Source organism: Barbatula barbatula (assembly GCF_947034865.1).
Source record: "Barbatula barbatula genome assembly, chromosome: 1".
NCBI lineage: Eukaryota > Metazoa > Chordata > Actinopteri > Cypriniformes > Nemacheilidae > Barbatula > Barbatula barbatula.
In genome coordinates, this window is record NC_136766.1 from 11,483,029 (window position 1) to 11,497,090 (window position 14,062).

General features: G+C 40.6%; 1 protein-coding gene across 2 annotated transcripts in view; it reads left to right on the forward strand.

Annotated features, from left to right (window-relative positions):
• mtss1lb (MTSS I-BAR domain containing 2b) overlaps positions 1-13,646 on the forward strand; it is a 50,225-nt gene extending 36,579 nt beyond the window's left edge. Inside the window, exons 5-14 of one of the 2 annotated variants that reach the window (XM_079463862.1) lie at positions 36-127; positions 220-294; positions 2,951-3,108; positions 3,811-3,918; positions 4,312-4,409; positions 5,715-5,934; positions 7,959-8,033; positions 8,795-8,971; positions 10,337-10,502; positions 10,647-13,646. In XM_079463862.1, coding sequence (XP_079319988.1) covers positions 36-127; positions 220-294; positions 2,951-3,108; positions 3,811-3,918; positions 4,312-4,409; positions 5,715-5,934; positions 7,959-8,033; positions 8,795-8,971; positions 10,337-10,502; positions 10,647-11,422 — 1,945 coding nt within the window. In that variant the 3' untranslated portion in view covers positions 11,423-13,646. The remainder of the gene's footprint in view (positions 1-35; positions 128-219; positions 295-2,950; positions 3,109-3,810; positions 3,919-4,311; positions 4,410-5,714; positions 5,935-7,958; positions 8,034-8,794; positions 8,972-10,336; positions 10,503-10,646) is intronic. The other variant, XM_079463863.1, reaches the window with a different exon arrangement.
• Positions 13,647-14,062: the final 416 nt, after the last annotated feature.

Genomic DNA, 14,062 nt, shown 5'->3' on the forward strand with positions numbered 1-14,062 from the left:
CAACTCTCAACACACACACACCCTTTCTGTCTCAGTGCCTTGATGGAGAGCCTAATAACCCCTCTACAGGACCGCATTGAAGACTGGAAAAAAACAGCCAATCAACTGGACAAGGATCATGCCAAAGGTGACCAAGCACTGCCTTTTTCTATATTCACTTTATATCTCTCATACCATGATGAACAACAACGAAATTTCCACGTATTTGTTTGTTCACAGAATACAAACGCTCTCGTCATGAAATAAAGAAGAAATCTTCAGATACCATTAAACTACAGAAGAAAGCCAGGAAAGGTAAAACCTCAAACAAAATAAATACTTAACAAGACAATACAATACAATTTTCTACATTGTTGCTTACAATCAATTAAGACTACAAGGTAGTACAATCCTAAAAGCAACCACAAACAACTTAAAGAATACACATCTACAGTGTCTGCCCGCTCAAGAAACTCAAAATGACAGCATGCTTTAGATGTGCCATCATCTTCAAGTACACCTGTTGAATGACATTACATCACACTAAGCAGAGAGGTTGAGTGTATGTCAAGGACATTACTTCAAGGTCAAAGCTAGCCATTTTTTGGCCATAAACAAGCTTTTGTTTGATCAATGTCAGTGTTGAATGTGCACTATTCACTGGCGTTTGTGGAAGAATTACATGTTTTGTTATAAGCCGAATTGACTAAAAAACAAGTTCACGATGTGCTGGTTGTATAGTCTACTGAGAAAAACATACTTTGTAACGTAAGTGACTCCCTCTGCTGGCTAAAAAGACGATTTGCATCCCTCATATCATTTGCTAAGCAGTTTCTCTTCTAATCCTGGCAGCCAATAATTTCTGCTCTTGAAGATAGGATGACAAATCTGTTACTAGGAAGACTCTGCTGTTAAAGGAAAAGCTCCTGATTTATCGTGTTAAAGGGAAATTTCATCCAAATATGAAAACCCTGTATGTGTTTTCAAACATGACTTTCTTTTATCTGTTTAACTCCAGAGAGGTTTAGCAAAATGTCGGTCGGGGCTTCTATACAATGAAAGCCGATGGTGACTAGGCGCTGCCAAGCTCCAAAATGTCAAAATAGCACAATCCTAACATGAATGTAGTCTTTGACAGCTGCCATATGACAGGTGTGTGTGGTGTACAGATAACTGTGGATGTTTAGCTACATAAATATATTTTGTGTTGCTGACAGTCATGCAGGTTTTTGAACGACAAAAGATTTTGTAGAATTTTTATTTTAGGATGAACTAATCCTTTAAGTGCTTTTCATATGTTATTTTGACTTGGTTGCTGTTTTGGCTTTGACCTTGCTGAACCAATTTGGCCATGCAATGAGCTGAATTGCTTTCGAATACTAACCCTAACACAGTGCTCTCTCTCTCTCTCTCTCTCTCTCTCTCTCTCTCTCTCTCTCTCTCGCTCTCTCGCTCTCTCGCTCTCTCGCTCTCTCTCCCTCTCTCCCTCTCTCCCTCTCTCCCTCTCTCTCTCTCTCTCTCTCTCTCTCCCTCTCTCCCTCTCTCCCTCTCTCCCTCTCTCCCTCTCTCCCTCTCTCCCTCTCTCTCTCTCTCTCTCTCTCGTTCTCTCTCTCTCTCTCTCTCTCTCTCTCTCTCTCTCTCTCCCTCTCTCCCTCTCTCCCTCTCTCCCTCTCTCGCTCTCTCTCTCTCTCTCTCTCTCTCTCTCTCTCTCTCTCTCTCTCTCTCTCTCTCTCTCTCTCTCTCTCTCGCTCTCTCGCTCTCTCTCTCGCTCTCTCGCTCTCTCTCCCTCTCTCGCTCTCTCGCTCTCTCGCTCTCTCTCCCTCTCTCCCTCTCTCCCTCTCTCCCTCTCTCCCTCTCTCCCTCTCTCCCTCTCTCCCTCTCCCTCTCCCTCTCTCTCTCTCTCTCTCTCTCTCTCTCTCTCTCTCTCTCTCTCTCTCTCTCTCCCTCTCTCCCTCTCTCCCTCTCTCGCTCTCTCTCCCTCTCTCCCTCTCTCCCTCTCTCCCTCTCTCCCTCTCTCCCTCTCTCCCTCTCTCCCTCTCTCCCTCTCGCTCTCTCGCTCTCTCGCTCTCTCTCTCTCTCGCTCTCTCTCCCTCTCGCCCTCTCTCCCTCTCTCCCTCTCTCCCTCTCGCTCTCTCGCTCTCTCTCTCTCTCGCTCTCTCTCCCTCTCGCCCTCTCGCCCTCTCTCTCTCCATCTCTCTCTATCTCTATCTCTATCTCTATCTATCTCTCTCTCTCTCTCTCTCTCTCTCTCTCTCTCTCTTATCTCTCTCTCTCTCTCTCTCTCTCTCTCTCTCTCTCTCTCTCTCTCTTATCTCTCTCTATCTTATCCTTCTTAAATATCTGTCTCTTTTATTCTCTTTCGTTTCTTCTCCCTCCCTAGAGCTACAGGGTGAGTATTGTTTTCCACGAAAAGCTGTTGCACTCTTAGATTCTCTAGTTGTTTTTCCTGCATGGCCTTTTAACCTGGCCTCAACTAAGTCACAAAGTATTCACCGTAAGATTTAACCCCCATATGGTCTCACTTTTTGCATGATTTTGCTGATTTTATCCCAGCTTGCATGCTGCTTGTGTATCTGGAAGCATTTCTAGTGCAGATGACTTTGCTTCCTCAGCAGGAGTTATGACCATTTCTAACAATCTAGTCTGCATGAGTTAACGTTTTACCTTCTTCTGGGACATTTCATGTTTATCATTACGCGTAGAAGACCGAGTACCGAGTTTAAAGGCATCTGTTGTCGTGTATTGTGTAGGTGCTAGTCGGAGTTGTTTATCATGTCCTGTGTTTTTTGTATCCATATCGTTGTTGTTGGGAGACAGAACGATGCTCATATTCTAATGTTCATATTCTTCTCCCTTTTCCATTTTACCATCCACCTCACAACCTTTTTTGCATTCGGTCCATTCTTATACCTTGTTTCATACCCTCTCCTGTCTCCTTCTCTTCGTTTGTGTTCTCTGTCGCCCCCTTCAGGCCGCGGAGACCTTCAGCCTCAGCTGGACAGTGCCATGCAGGATGTGAATGACATGTACCTGTTGATGGAGGAGACAGAGAAGCAGGCGGTGCGGCGCGCCCTGGTGGAGGAGAGAGGACGTTTCTGTACCTTCATCAGCTTCCTGCAGCCCGTTGTGGTATAACTCAACCCCCCTTTAGTTGCACTTTATACTATAACTTCACATGCTTAGCTTTAAAGGTGTCTTCGATAAGCATTACACAGGAAAATATCGGAAAAATAAATGAAGTCATTTTGAGTTTGATTGCTGAATGATCTTTTGAAGGCAAACTGGATTATGACTGATAATATGGTGCTGATATAATGAATTATTTATCAAACTCATTGATTATTTTTGCACACTTCATTAGTTATCATCACGGCCACTTGCGTTTCATACACTCTGTGCCCTTGCTTATCCACATTCCCTATTTCATCTTTTAAATGACATATTTTCTGTAAAGAAGTTCATATATATACGGTTAACATAGATAGATAGATCCTTTATTGATCCTTGTGACATAAGGCTTTCTTTCTTCTGCAGAACACAAAAGAAGATATTTTGAAGAATGTTGATATTCGAATTGACATCTTGAACACCTATTGACTTCTATTGTATGGACACAAAACCAATGCAAGTGAATGGCTGCCATCTCAGTTCGGTCAAAAACATTTTTCTAAATATGTTCTTTTGTGTTCTGCGAAAGAAAGAAAGTCATACGGATTTGAAATAACAAGAGGGAGAGTAAATGATGACAGAATTGATTAACATTAGCAATTGATGAAATTTAGAATGTAATGTAATAAAACCTTTGAACTTGTGGACCTTGTGTTTTGTTAGAATGGAGAGATTGCCATGCTGGGAGAGATCACTCATCTCCAGGCTATTATTGATGACCTCACTGTTTTAACCTCTGATCCCCACAAACTACCCCCAGCCAGCGAGCAGGTACACACACACACACGTGGCATTTACGCCTGCGGCCAACATGATGTTGCAATTGTTTTCTATGGAAATGCTGCTCTTTTAAATAAAGTCATCAGTCGACGTCTTTTTTCCATTGCTCAGCGCTGGTGTTATGCGTTTTTCCCACGATCAGTGCAGGCGTTCAACCAGTTAAAAAATGCTCAACTTTGGCCAGAATGCTGCACCTGCAGCCGGCGTTTTCAGCCAAGCTCCTGCCATTTTCAGCCACGTAAAAATGCACCTCGGTGGACACAGCCCCTAAGTTTGATTTAAAACAGTTTTTCTCATGGGGACCCAAAATATCCCCGCAAGATCAAAAATGGCTGATAATATTATCATTATTTGAGACTAAAACTAACATTGTCTCTTTTTTAGGTAATTAAAGATCTTAAGGGGTCTGATTATTCCTGGTCCTACCAGACTCCCCCCTCCTCACCCAGCAGCTCCGGCTCCAGGAAAAGCAGCATGTGCAGGTGAGAGAGAGCGCGAGAGCTGTTAGTGTATGTTGACAAACTGAATATGTATTTGTGGTTACAGTAATAACTTTATTTTTTCTGTATTGTTTGTGTTGTGTAATGTGTGTTTGGCTTTTATTTAATTTGATAAATTGATGCAATATTATACTTTATTAATAAACATTGCTGTGTGTTGCAAAGTGGAATCCCGGTGTTGTAAAATAGCATCGTTAACTGCACAACATAAATTGTGAGGTAGCACTTTACAAATATGTTTTTGTGAAGGAACAATTTGAATGCGAGTGTGTGAGAGAGAGCGCTACTGCCGCTGCCGCTGCTCCACACAATCTCACTGTATGTTTACATCACATCTGTAAACCCCTTTATTACATCAGAAACCACAGTACAGTCTCACAGCACATACTGTGGTCAATAAGTATTGTTTTGTATTGCTTTAAACAAACACAGTTTAACACTTTTTGATTTGTGTTATTCAGCCATTGATTTCCTGTAATTAAGTCAATAGTGTAACAGCAGCAATTACACTAAACGTGTTTGTTTAATACGTTGTTGCATTTTTACTCCATTAACAATTCATTTGCGATCAAGTGGCTGAAAAAGGAATTATAGGCTTGCTGTAACTTCAGTGCTGTGCTCTCCTCAATGAATATTCCAGGTTAAATACAACTTAAACTCCAACAGCTGCATCCGTCTAATATTCATGTGTTGTTTTTAACCTGGACTAGTCTTTTAAATGATATGACAATTATGCTTTGAATGTCACTTTTACATAACCAGTCCCATTTGGGTTTTCATTACACCATTAGCTCCAGGGCCAATTAAAGCTTTGTGTTATGCAGTACCTGTTTGTGTTTGTGTGAACTGCCTTGTATGGAATCAGAGGGGTTAGTACTTGTGTGTTGGCTCCACACGGCGAACACATTTAAACACGACCTTTGCTTTCCATACAAGGCCCCCTGTGTCACACCTGTCAAACTTTGTCTTACATGTGTTTTTCCTTTGCCTCCCCTCGCTGTAACTTCCATTCTCACCCATCACTGCTCGAACATTTATTTGTTTGTTCCCTTTTTACCAATACATCACTCTTTCCCAAATATTTGCTTATTTATTTTATATAAAAAAAAAATCAAAATTCCCTCATAAATCTCCCTTGTATTTGTTAATCGTCTTGTACATCTCATCCTGTAATCCTCATTGTGATTTTGTGATTCATGCACCTCCTCTTACTTCATCTCCCTGACATGACTACTACATCTTGTACCTTGGTTCTCTGCCCTGTCACACCCTCCCTCACACCTGCAGCAGTGTTAACAGCGCCCACAGTAGCGCCTCTCGGTCCTCTGGGGGCTCTCAGACTCACTCACCCGGTTCGTCCTGTCGCTACCGCAGCCTGGCCCAGCCGCTGACCACGGCCGCGCACCGCCTCAGCAGCGTCTCCTCCCACGACTCCGGCTTCATCTCGCAGGACGCCAATGTTTATTCCAAACCCCCGTCACCCATGCCCTCTGATATAACCAGCCAGGTACTTCGTAATGAGGTTTTGTTTTAGATTTCAAGATTGTTTTCAGTTTCAAGTGATGTGTTCAGTTTCAAGATTTGCTTTATGGAAATCATATAAAGGGACCTTTTTAAAGTTATTATAGTTATTATAGTTTTGTTTTAAGAAGACGTTTTATTACTATTTTAAATTAGCTTTTATTTTAAGATTTGTAGTTTTCATGTTCATTCTAGTCATTTGCACATAAACAGGAATTTTAGCTATTTGTGTGTCATTTTATTACTTTATTATTTTATTATGTATGTTTAGTTTTTATTTCTGTTCTACTTTTAGTTTTGTTTTGATTCATTTTTAGTTCATAATTGTTGCGCCTCAACTTAAACTAAAACTTCAACAAAATTGTGTTGCAACATTTTAAGTTTAATAAATGGAGATTTATGCCTATATTTCAATAAACAGAAATGTTTTAGGTTTAGGTTTAGTAAACTATAACACCTTGACAACAAGCCATAAATATGAATTTAAGAACCCAAAAGGTATCTGATTTACTATCAGCCATGCTTCATGTACTTTTCCATTATAAAAAACAGCAGATATAGAGGCTATGCTTTGCGTGAATATGATCTCTTCGGATTTCTCCCTTTAAAAAATGAGAGTTTTCAATCTGAGCTTGAGATAGACATGGGTTTATCATTATGTAATTCTTATCTCCAGAAAAGCAACAAGATTCCTTGTGTGTATCTGTATTACAGTGCCTTCGTGTGGGCAAGGCTAAACATCGCACACCATTTTATGTGGCTTATTACATTCTCTGGAAAAAATTGCACCACAAAACAGTGTGGATCAAAAATACGTGGGAAGTGTAGCTTGTGTAGCATTGTAAGTGGAACATGTGCTTATAGCACAGAAGAGCTTTTCTAAGCACATTCCACGTGCAAGAGAAATCCACTTGTCTGTGAGTCAAACTGCTACTTTCTCTCCTCACTGAAGGAAAAGCAGTTTAGTTTGCCTTTGACTCTGCTACCTACTGTATGTAGAAATATCACAAACACTTTAAAGGGATAGTTCAAATTAAAATTCTGTCACTGTTTTCTCAGCCTCTTGTCATTTCAAACCTTTGACTTTCACCCATTCACTGCTTTTGTATAGACACAAAACCAATGCAAATGAATGGGGCCCAGTTCACAACATTTCTAAAAATGTAATGGGTAAAATAATGCCAAAACACACTAGACAGTGTTCATTATTTCCTTTTTATGTAGTGCATAACTCAACTTTTAAATCAAATTCGTTAAAAAACTAGCCAATAAATATACACTGTGATATACAATAATATTTACTTTATTATATACACTACAGATTACCACAATTTACTAATTATAATAGCAATTTCATGCTTATTAGTATTAGTATTATTATTAGTATTAGTCATATTAGTATACTTTTATATTTACTATAATAAAAAATTATAAACTGCAATTAATACCGTAGTTTATTTGAATATTTACTGTAGTAAGGTTTGAAAACACCACAGTATCTTACTAGAGGTTATAATAGTAAATACTATAGCATAGTACATTCTTTTTCTGAGTCTAAATCCAGGAAAATGTTGGAACTGTAGCCATGTAGTAGCCATACTTTTGTCACTTTTGGAGCTTTACTTGGCAACACAAACTTTGGCAGGCCAAGTAACTTGAAATGAGTGTTTACCAAACAATTATCCAATTAACTTTTTTAACCTCAGACATTTACATTTATTTGAGATAAAAATGATCTTTCTTTTTAGTAAATTTATTGCCAAAAAACAATAAGCACCATTTTGTCATAAATGTTTTGCATCAAATATTAATCATATAGGATTGTTTTTTGTAAATGGGTTAAATTAAACATGTATGTATATTTTTTAAATGTATGGCTCTATTGATTTAAACATTTTAAGTTACAAAAACTCAATACAAGGGTTATTGTAAAATCTGCATGATTTCTGAAGCATCCATTTAGGAATTATTTTCCTTTCTGAGATTTGTCTGGAACTGTCTCTCTTACAGAAATCATCGAGTTCAGCATCTTCAGAGGCGTCTGAGACCTGTCAATCAGTTAGTGAGTGTAGCTCACCTACTACAGTAAGTTTACACTATGGCATCAATGTTCTGTAACTGTATGTTTTATCGTGTATTGTTTGTATATGAGACCCATGTGGTTTCTGCTGATGATGGCAGTTTGGGTTCTTCACTCCCTTGCTGGTTTCAGCATTTTCTCATCACATCTGATCTTCCCCTGCCACTCTCAGCATGTGTCTGCAAAGCGGTGGCCGCACACAAAGCCTCCCCTGCCCGTGTGTAAGGGGAGGGATGCTCTCACTACTCTGACGGTCTCGATCTTATCTCTATCGTTCCGCAGTTTGGCTCGTCCTTCGCTACCTTCCGCCCTGCTCTCTCTCACACTGGCTCCATCAGGCCTTTCTCAGTCATACTTCCTGCGTCCCCACCCTATAACCGCTCCCCTGGATCCAACACACCCTCTCCCACATCAAAGGTTTCTTGCTGGAAGGTTTGTCTCCATTGGCACTTTTTCTTTTTTGGTTTCATCCTGCTTAACCATTCATTAAGCCATTTTGCTTTTTAACACACTGCATAAATGTTTGCTGTTTTATCCTGGTTTCAAATCTCTGGCCGTGAGATTTGTTAAACCGAGCAGGCCACGGAAGGTACTCGTGAGTTCAGTGACACAAGCAAATTGGGAGTTTTCTAAAGCACATAAGACTCAATCCAAACGGGTTTAAAGGACACTCAAACTGCTGGATAGTGGGCCGGTGATCTCTCTTGCCCTTGAGACCGATACATTGCACATTTTTACCCTGAACTAACCACACCTACTTCTTCAGGATTGGTCCAAGGTAGGTTCAGCCATTGAGCAGCCATTGGCCAGCACAGTTCAGAGGAGGAAAGAAGCTGATAGACTGAGGGAGGCAGAAACCTCTCCCCAGTCTCAGGGATATTCTGGGATGCATTCAGAAGACCCCCAGAGACCAAGGATGACCCCGGCTACTATAGCTGCCAAGGTAATCTTCAGCAAAATTGAAACATTTATCAAAAACATAATACCCTCCATTTTTAATTGTGTGAAAGCAAAATAGTTAGTAGTTTTTCAAGCACCTGTTGAAGATGAAAAGTAAATAAAAAGAGGGTATATACATCTAAACATATACAATTACTTTCAAAAGCTTTATTTTCCCCACTCAAAATGAACAATATCAAAACAAAACTCTGGAGTTACACACATGTAACATTGGGAATTATGTGTGCAAAGAAACTGTAGCAAAGCAAACAGTTTTATTAGTTTTAACTTCACTATAAGTACACTTTTCCTAGAATTTGCAGAAATGTACTCTCATTTTATCATAGACCCTCTTGAGTTCTGACAATGGGATATTTTATGCTTTTATTGTATAGACGGTTTCATCAGACACCGTCTTTGTTTGGTTATCGATATGGCTAGTGTCTAGTAATATAACAATTTATTTTATAATGAATTGATTTAATATTAATATTGTATATTAATTGTATAAAATTAAATAACTCTTCAACAGTTGAGTCTTTGCGTAGGTCTACCCGAAGTTAAGTTTGGGTCACATGACGTTTGTTAATGTTGTTGCTGCTGAAACTGTGTTATGTTGATTTGCCTTTATTTGCCATTTCCTTTAATATTCAGTCGATACATCATTTAAAAATTATTTAAAAAATTTATGCATCTCCAGAATTTTAAGATCGAGTAATATTTCAGTCAAGTGAAAAAAATATATATATAAACATAAGTTTATTGATCAAAATAAAAAAATGGTTTTGTGAAAAATAAAATTATTGCTTGAAAACAGCTTGAATGTAACTTTGTTGCTTTAATTACACAGATTTACGAATATGCAATCTATCAAAAGAACTCCTAGACCCACTCGCTCACTGTGTGACGTCTTTGGTAAACTGCAGTGTTTTAACGAGATTCGGGAATACCCAGTATATCTCAACAAAGGTTTAGACTGATGGAATTGCACAGTTTGTCCTAAAGCATATTAAAACATCACATAGACATATACGACATAAAACAAGTATTTCACCACAGGGGTTCTTTAAAACAAACACACATATGTAGAGTTTTTTATTAAAGGGATAGTTACCTAAAAATGAAAATTCTGCCTTCATATACTCACCCTCAAGTTGTTTCAAACCTGTGTACATTTCTTTCTTCAGTTAAACACAAAGAAATATATTTGGAAGAATGTAAGCAATTTTTCATTCACTACCATAGTAGAAAAAATTACTATATTTCTAGTTTGAACACAAAATTAGATATTTTGAAGAATTTTCATTTTTGGGTGAACTATCCCTTTAAGAGTCGGTTTTATAACTGATGTTTGTATGTTATTGGTCAGCACGGGGAGGAGGTCTCTCCAGCTGCTAGTGATCTGGCCATGGTGTTGACACGAGGACTCAGCATGGAGCAGCAGAAGAGCAGCCGAGATTCCCTTCAGTATTCCAGTGGATACAGCACACAGACCACCACACCATCCTGTTCAGAAGATACTATCCCCTCACAGGGTAACACACACTCACAAACGCCCACATTTACTCTCTAACGCACAGCCTTTATTATGTGCATATAATATTAAAAGTCAAGTGGTTGGGGGGTTCAGTAGAAACCTGACTTTAATGATTTTATTCATGGATGTGTTTTTTTATCAGGCTCTGATTATGATGCCTATTCAGTCAATGGAGACACGGAGGCCGATGGCCAGGTCGAATTCGATAAATCCTACACAATTCCCCGTCACAGTAATATTGCCCAGAACTACCGGCGCATGATACAGACTAAACGCCCTGCCAGCACGGCAGGCCTGCCCAGCGGAGTCGGTGCTCTGGGTGGACCACCTGGGGGAGGAGGTGGGGGTGGTTTGCACGGCACCGCCACCATTCGCCGAACGCCATCTACCAAGCCCGGAGTGAGACGCACCCTTTCCAGCGCTGGCCCAATTCCTATACGCCCACCTATTGTGCCAGTTAAGACCCCCACTGTGCCTGACTCACCCGGCGGATACACAGGCCCACCCGCCCGTGTGGGTAGCGAGGAATGTGTCTTTTATGTGCCGGACGATGGCTCCCCGGGTGCTCTGGAGTATGTGAAGGCCTCTCCGAAGCGCTTGAGCTTACCCAACACAGCCTGGGGCGGGGGTGGCGTAGGCGGTTTAGAGATGAGCGTGTATGGCCAAGCGGGCGAAGAGGATCATCTTCTGGCTGCCAACCGTCACAGTTTGGTGGAGAAGATCGGGGAGCTGGTGGCCAGCGCTCATGCCTTAGGTGAGGGCCAGTTTCCTTTCCCCTCAGTGCCGAATCAGCCTCCGCCAGGCCCCGAGTCCCAGCCTGACCCAGAAGAGGGTGAGGACATGCTGGTTTCTATCCGTCGAGGTGTCCGACTGCGCAAAACTGTCTCCAACGATCGCTCCGCGCCCAGGATTTTGTGATGGCTCCTGGAGAAACTAGACCGGAGAAAACTTCAAGTTGACTCTTAAGAAAATGAGTTTGAAGAGGATTAAAAAAAAATCTATAAATGTTTAAAGTCATTAGAGCAAGTACGTGATGAAATAATGAATAACAATAATGAAAAAAGTTAATGATATGTAACAGCAGGCCGAGGCCAATATAACTTGTAGCGTGTCCGAACGCATGTTTGTCTTATTAACACGCCCATCACCACGGGATAGTTGAACTGTAGTGAGACAATGAACTACTGAAAGAATCCAGGACAAGGACGTTGGAGGATTATCTGGTCCTCTATGGTCCCCCTAAAATAACAGCCACCCCAAACTATGGACCCCAGGATCAGTGCCGGAGAAGCTCATTTTTATTTCAGGGGCGTTTCACAAATTCCGCCCTCCACAACACTCTGTTTAACCCCGTCCTCACCTCCAGTGAATAAGACACCACATTTTGAAAGTGTTTATCTGATAGTGTTTGGTCTGATAGTTGAGCTGGAGGTGAGCTGGGCTCTGCTGCAGGTCAGCTTGTGGTTGGCGTAGAGGGACGGGGTTTCTATTTTGTTTATACACTTCTGTTTTCTTGTTTGCTTTATTTACCAGACGAGCAGTTAATCCACCTAACTCTTAGTAGTATGTTTGTGTCAGGTATATGGATTGGTGGAGTTAAGGTGAGAAACCGCAGTGATAATATAGAGCAATAATGTTTTTTCCCTTTTTTTCAATGATGGGGAAGGTTCTGCTTTTAATAAAGCTTTAGTATGGTTTCAGGTGTCTTCAGAAGCCTTTGAAGACGGTTACTTCTTGTTTAATAAGTCCAAGTGTGGCTTATTTAATAAAATAAGGATGAGAAATTAGCACTTTTAAGGTGAAGTTTTGACCACTAGTTGTCACTGTGGCCACACTGTGTGTGGTGAATGCTGTGAGAGGACGTGGTCCCATGCCCTGCGACACACAGAGATGATGCGTATGATGATGCGTATGATGCATTCAGAGAGAGGGACAGGACTTGAGGCAAAGATGGGAAGAATCAAAAGAATGATTTGGAAAGGAAGTAGATTGAAATATTTAATTTCCGATTTGAGTTTGTATTATATCTTTTTTCAGGAACTTGTTGAAAGAGCTTAGATGAAGGCACACACCTGGCTGGCATTTTTGGGGACTTAACGGATCTGCGGAAGGGAAGAAGGGACGAAAAAATGAGAGAATGAACTCGAGGAGGGACATCCAGTTATTTATGATAAAAGCATTCCACTGCCTGTCATAGATGACATAGGAATAAAAACCTACCAATCGGAAATTTGGCGGTTACTCCGGGAATCTTTATTTACCACAGTACTGATTCCCTGTTATCACCTGACGGGAGGAACACAATGCTCTGATGATACTGGATGGTGATATAGAAGGTCTAAACATAGTTTGAGTCCTGTAGTGTCTGTTTGTGAGTGACTTTCTGTTCTCCCAAGACTCCCTGTCAACCCTGCAGTCATAAATAGTGTTGTTGTTTGAGAAAACCAAGACAAAGGTCAGCCGCTTACTACTTTCTTCCCGACTTTCAGTTCGCTTTTATTTATTTTGCGTAAATGGAGCACTCTGTTGTAGGAATGCCTGTAGCATAAAAAAAGAACAAAGTACATCTGCATTGCCACAGTGAGAACGGATGTGCGTGAATGTTCTAACTTCTGCTGAAAATAGAGTTGTTCTGGAATGCCGAGACCATATTCGAGCGAGATCAAATGAAAGAACAAGGGTAACACAATTTAAAGGGACAGTTCACCCCGATGTCATCTACTCACCCTCGAATGTGTTTTTGTTCTGATGTAAATACGGAGAAAGATATTTGAAAGAATGGAAAAATAACAATGGTAGTCAAAATTGCCCCAGAACTGTTTGCTTTCCTACATTCTTCAAAATATCTTCTTTTGTGTTCAACAGAACACATACATTTGTCCTAATATGGTAGTCAGTGGGGGTCCAAGAACTGTTTGGTTACAAGCATTCTTCCAAATATCTTTCGCTGTGTTCATCATAAAGAAAATTATACAGATTTACAACAACTCCAGGGTGAGTATATAAAGGCAGATTTTTCATTTTGGGGCGAACTGTTCCTTACAGGCCACGTTGAAAGAGCAGTACATAACTCTGTATATATTCATATACTTGCATTTAGAACGCAAGAAGTTGAACGGTCTCTATGTCTCTAAGTTTCATGTTAGACAAAAAAAGCATAATCAATAAGTTACATATCCAGAGCATGCATCCAGAACTTCATTTTACTGGTTTTCATGGCAGAGTTAATGCAAGTGAAAGAGACTTGAATGGAAAAGAATGAGAAAGTAGAATGAGGTGAGAAAGATGAGGCCGGTGGACAGTAATTGGAGAGAGAAACAGAAAGGCAAAGAGCAGGTGAAGAGAAAATAAGAGAGAAGAGTCTGATTTCAGGTAGTTGGCTCACTGTTGTTTCTTTATTGTAACGTCAGTCTAAGCGGGTTCTGCCCCCGAGGTCACGCAGAAAGATGACAGTGAAACTGGGGGATGGAAAAAAATCTGTCACTTCTCAGCCATCAGTGTCTCTAAACCCACCCACACGCAGCAGCGTCGACTTTTGGTTCTCAGGTGATTATTCGC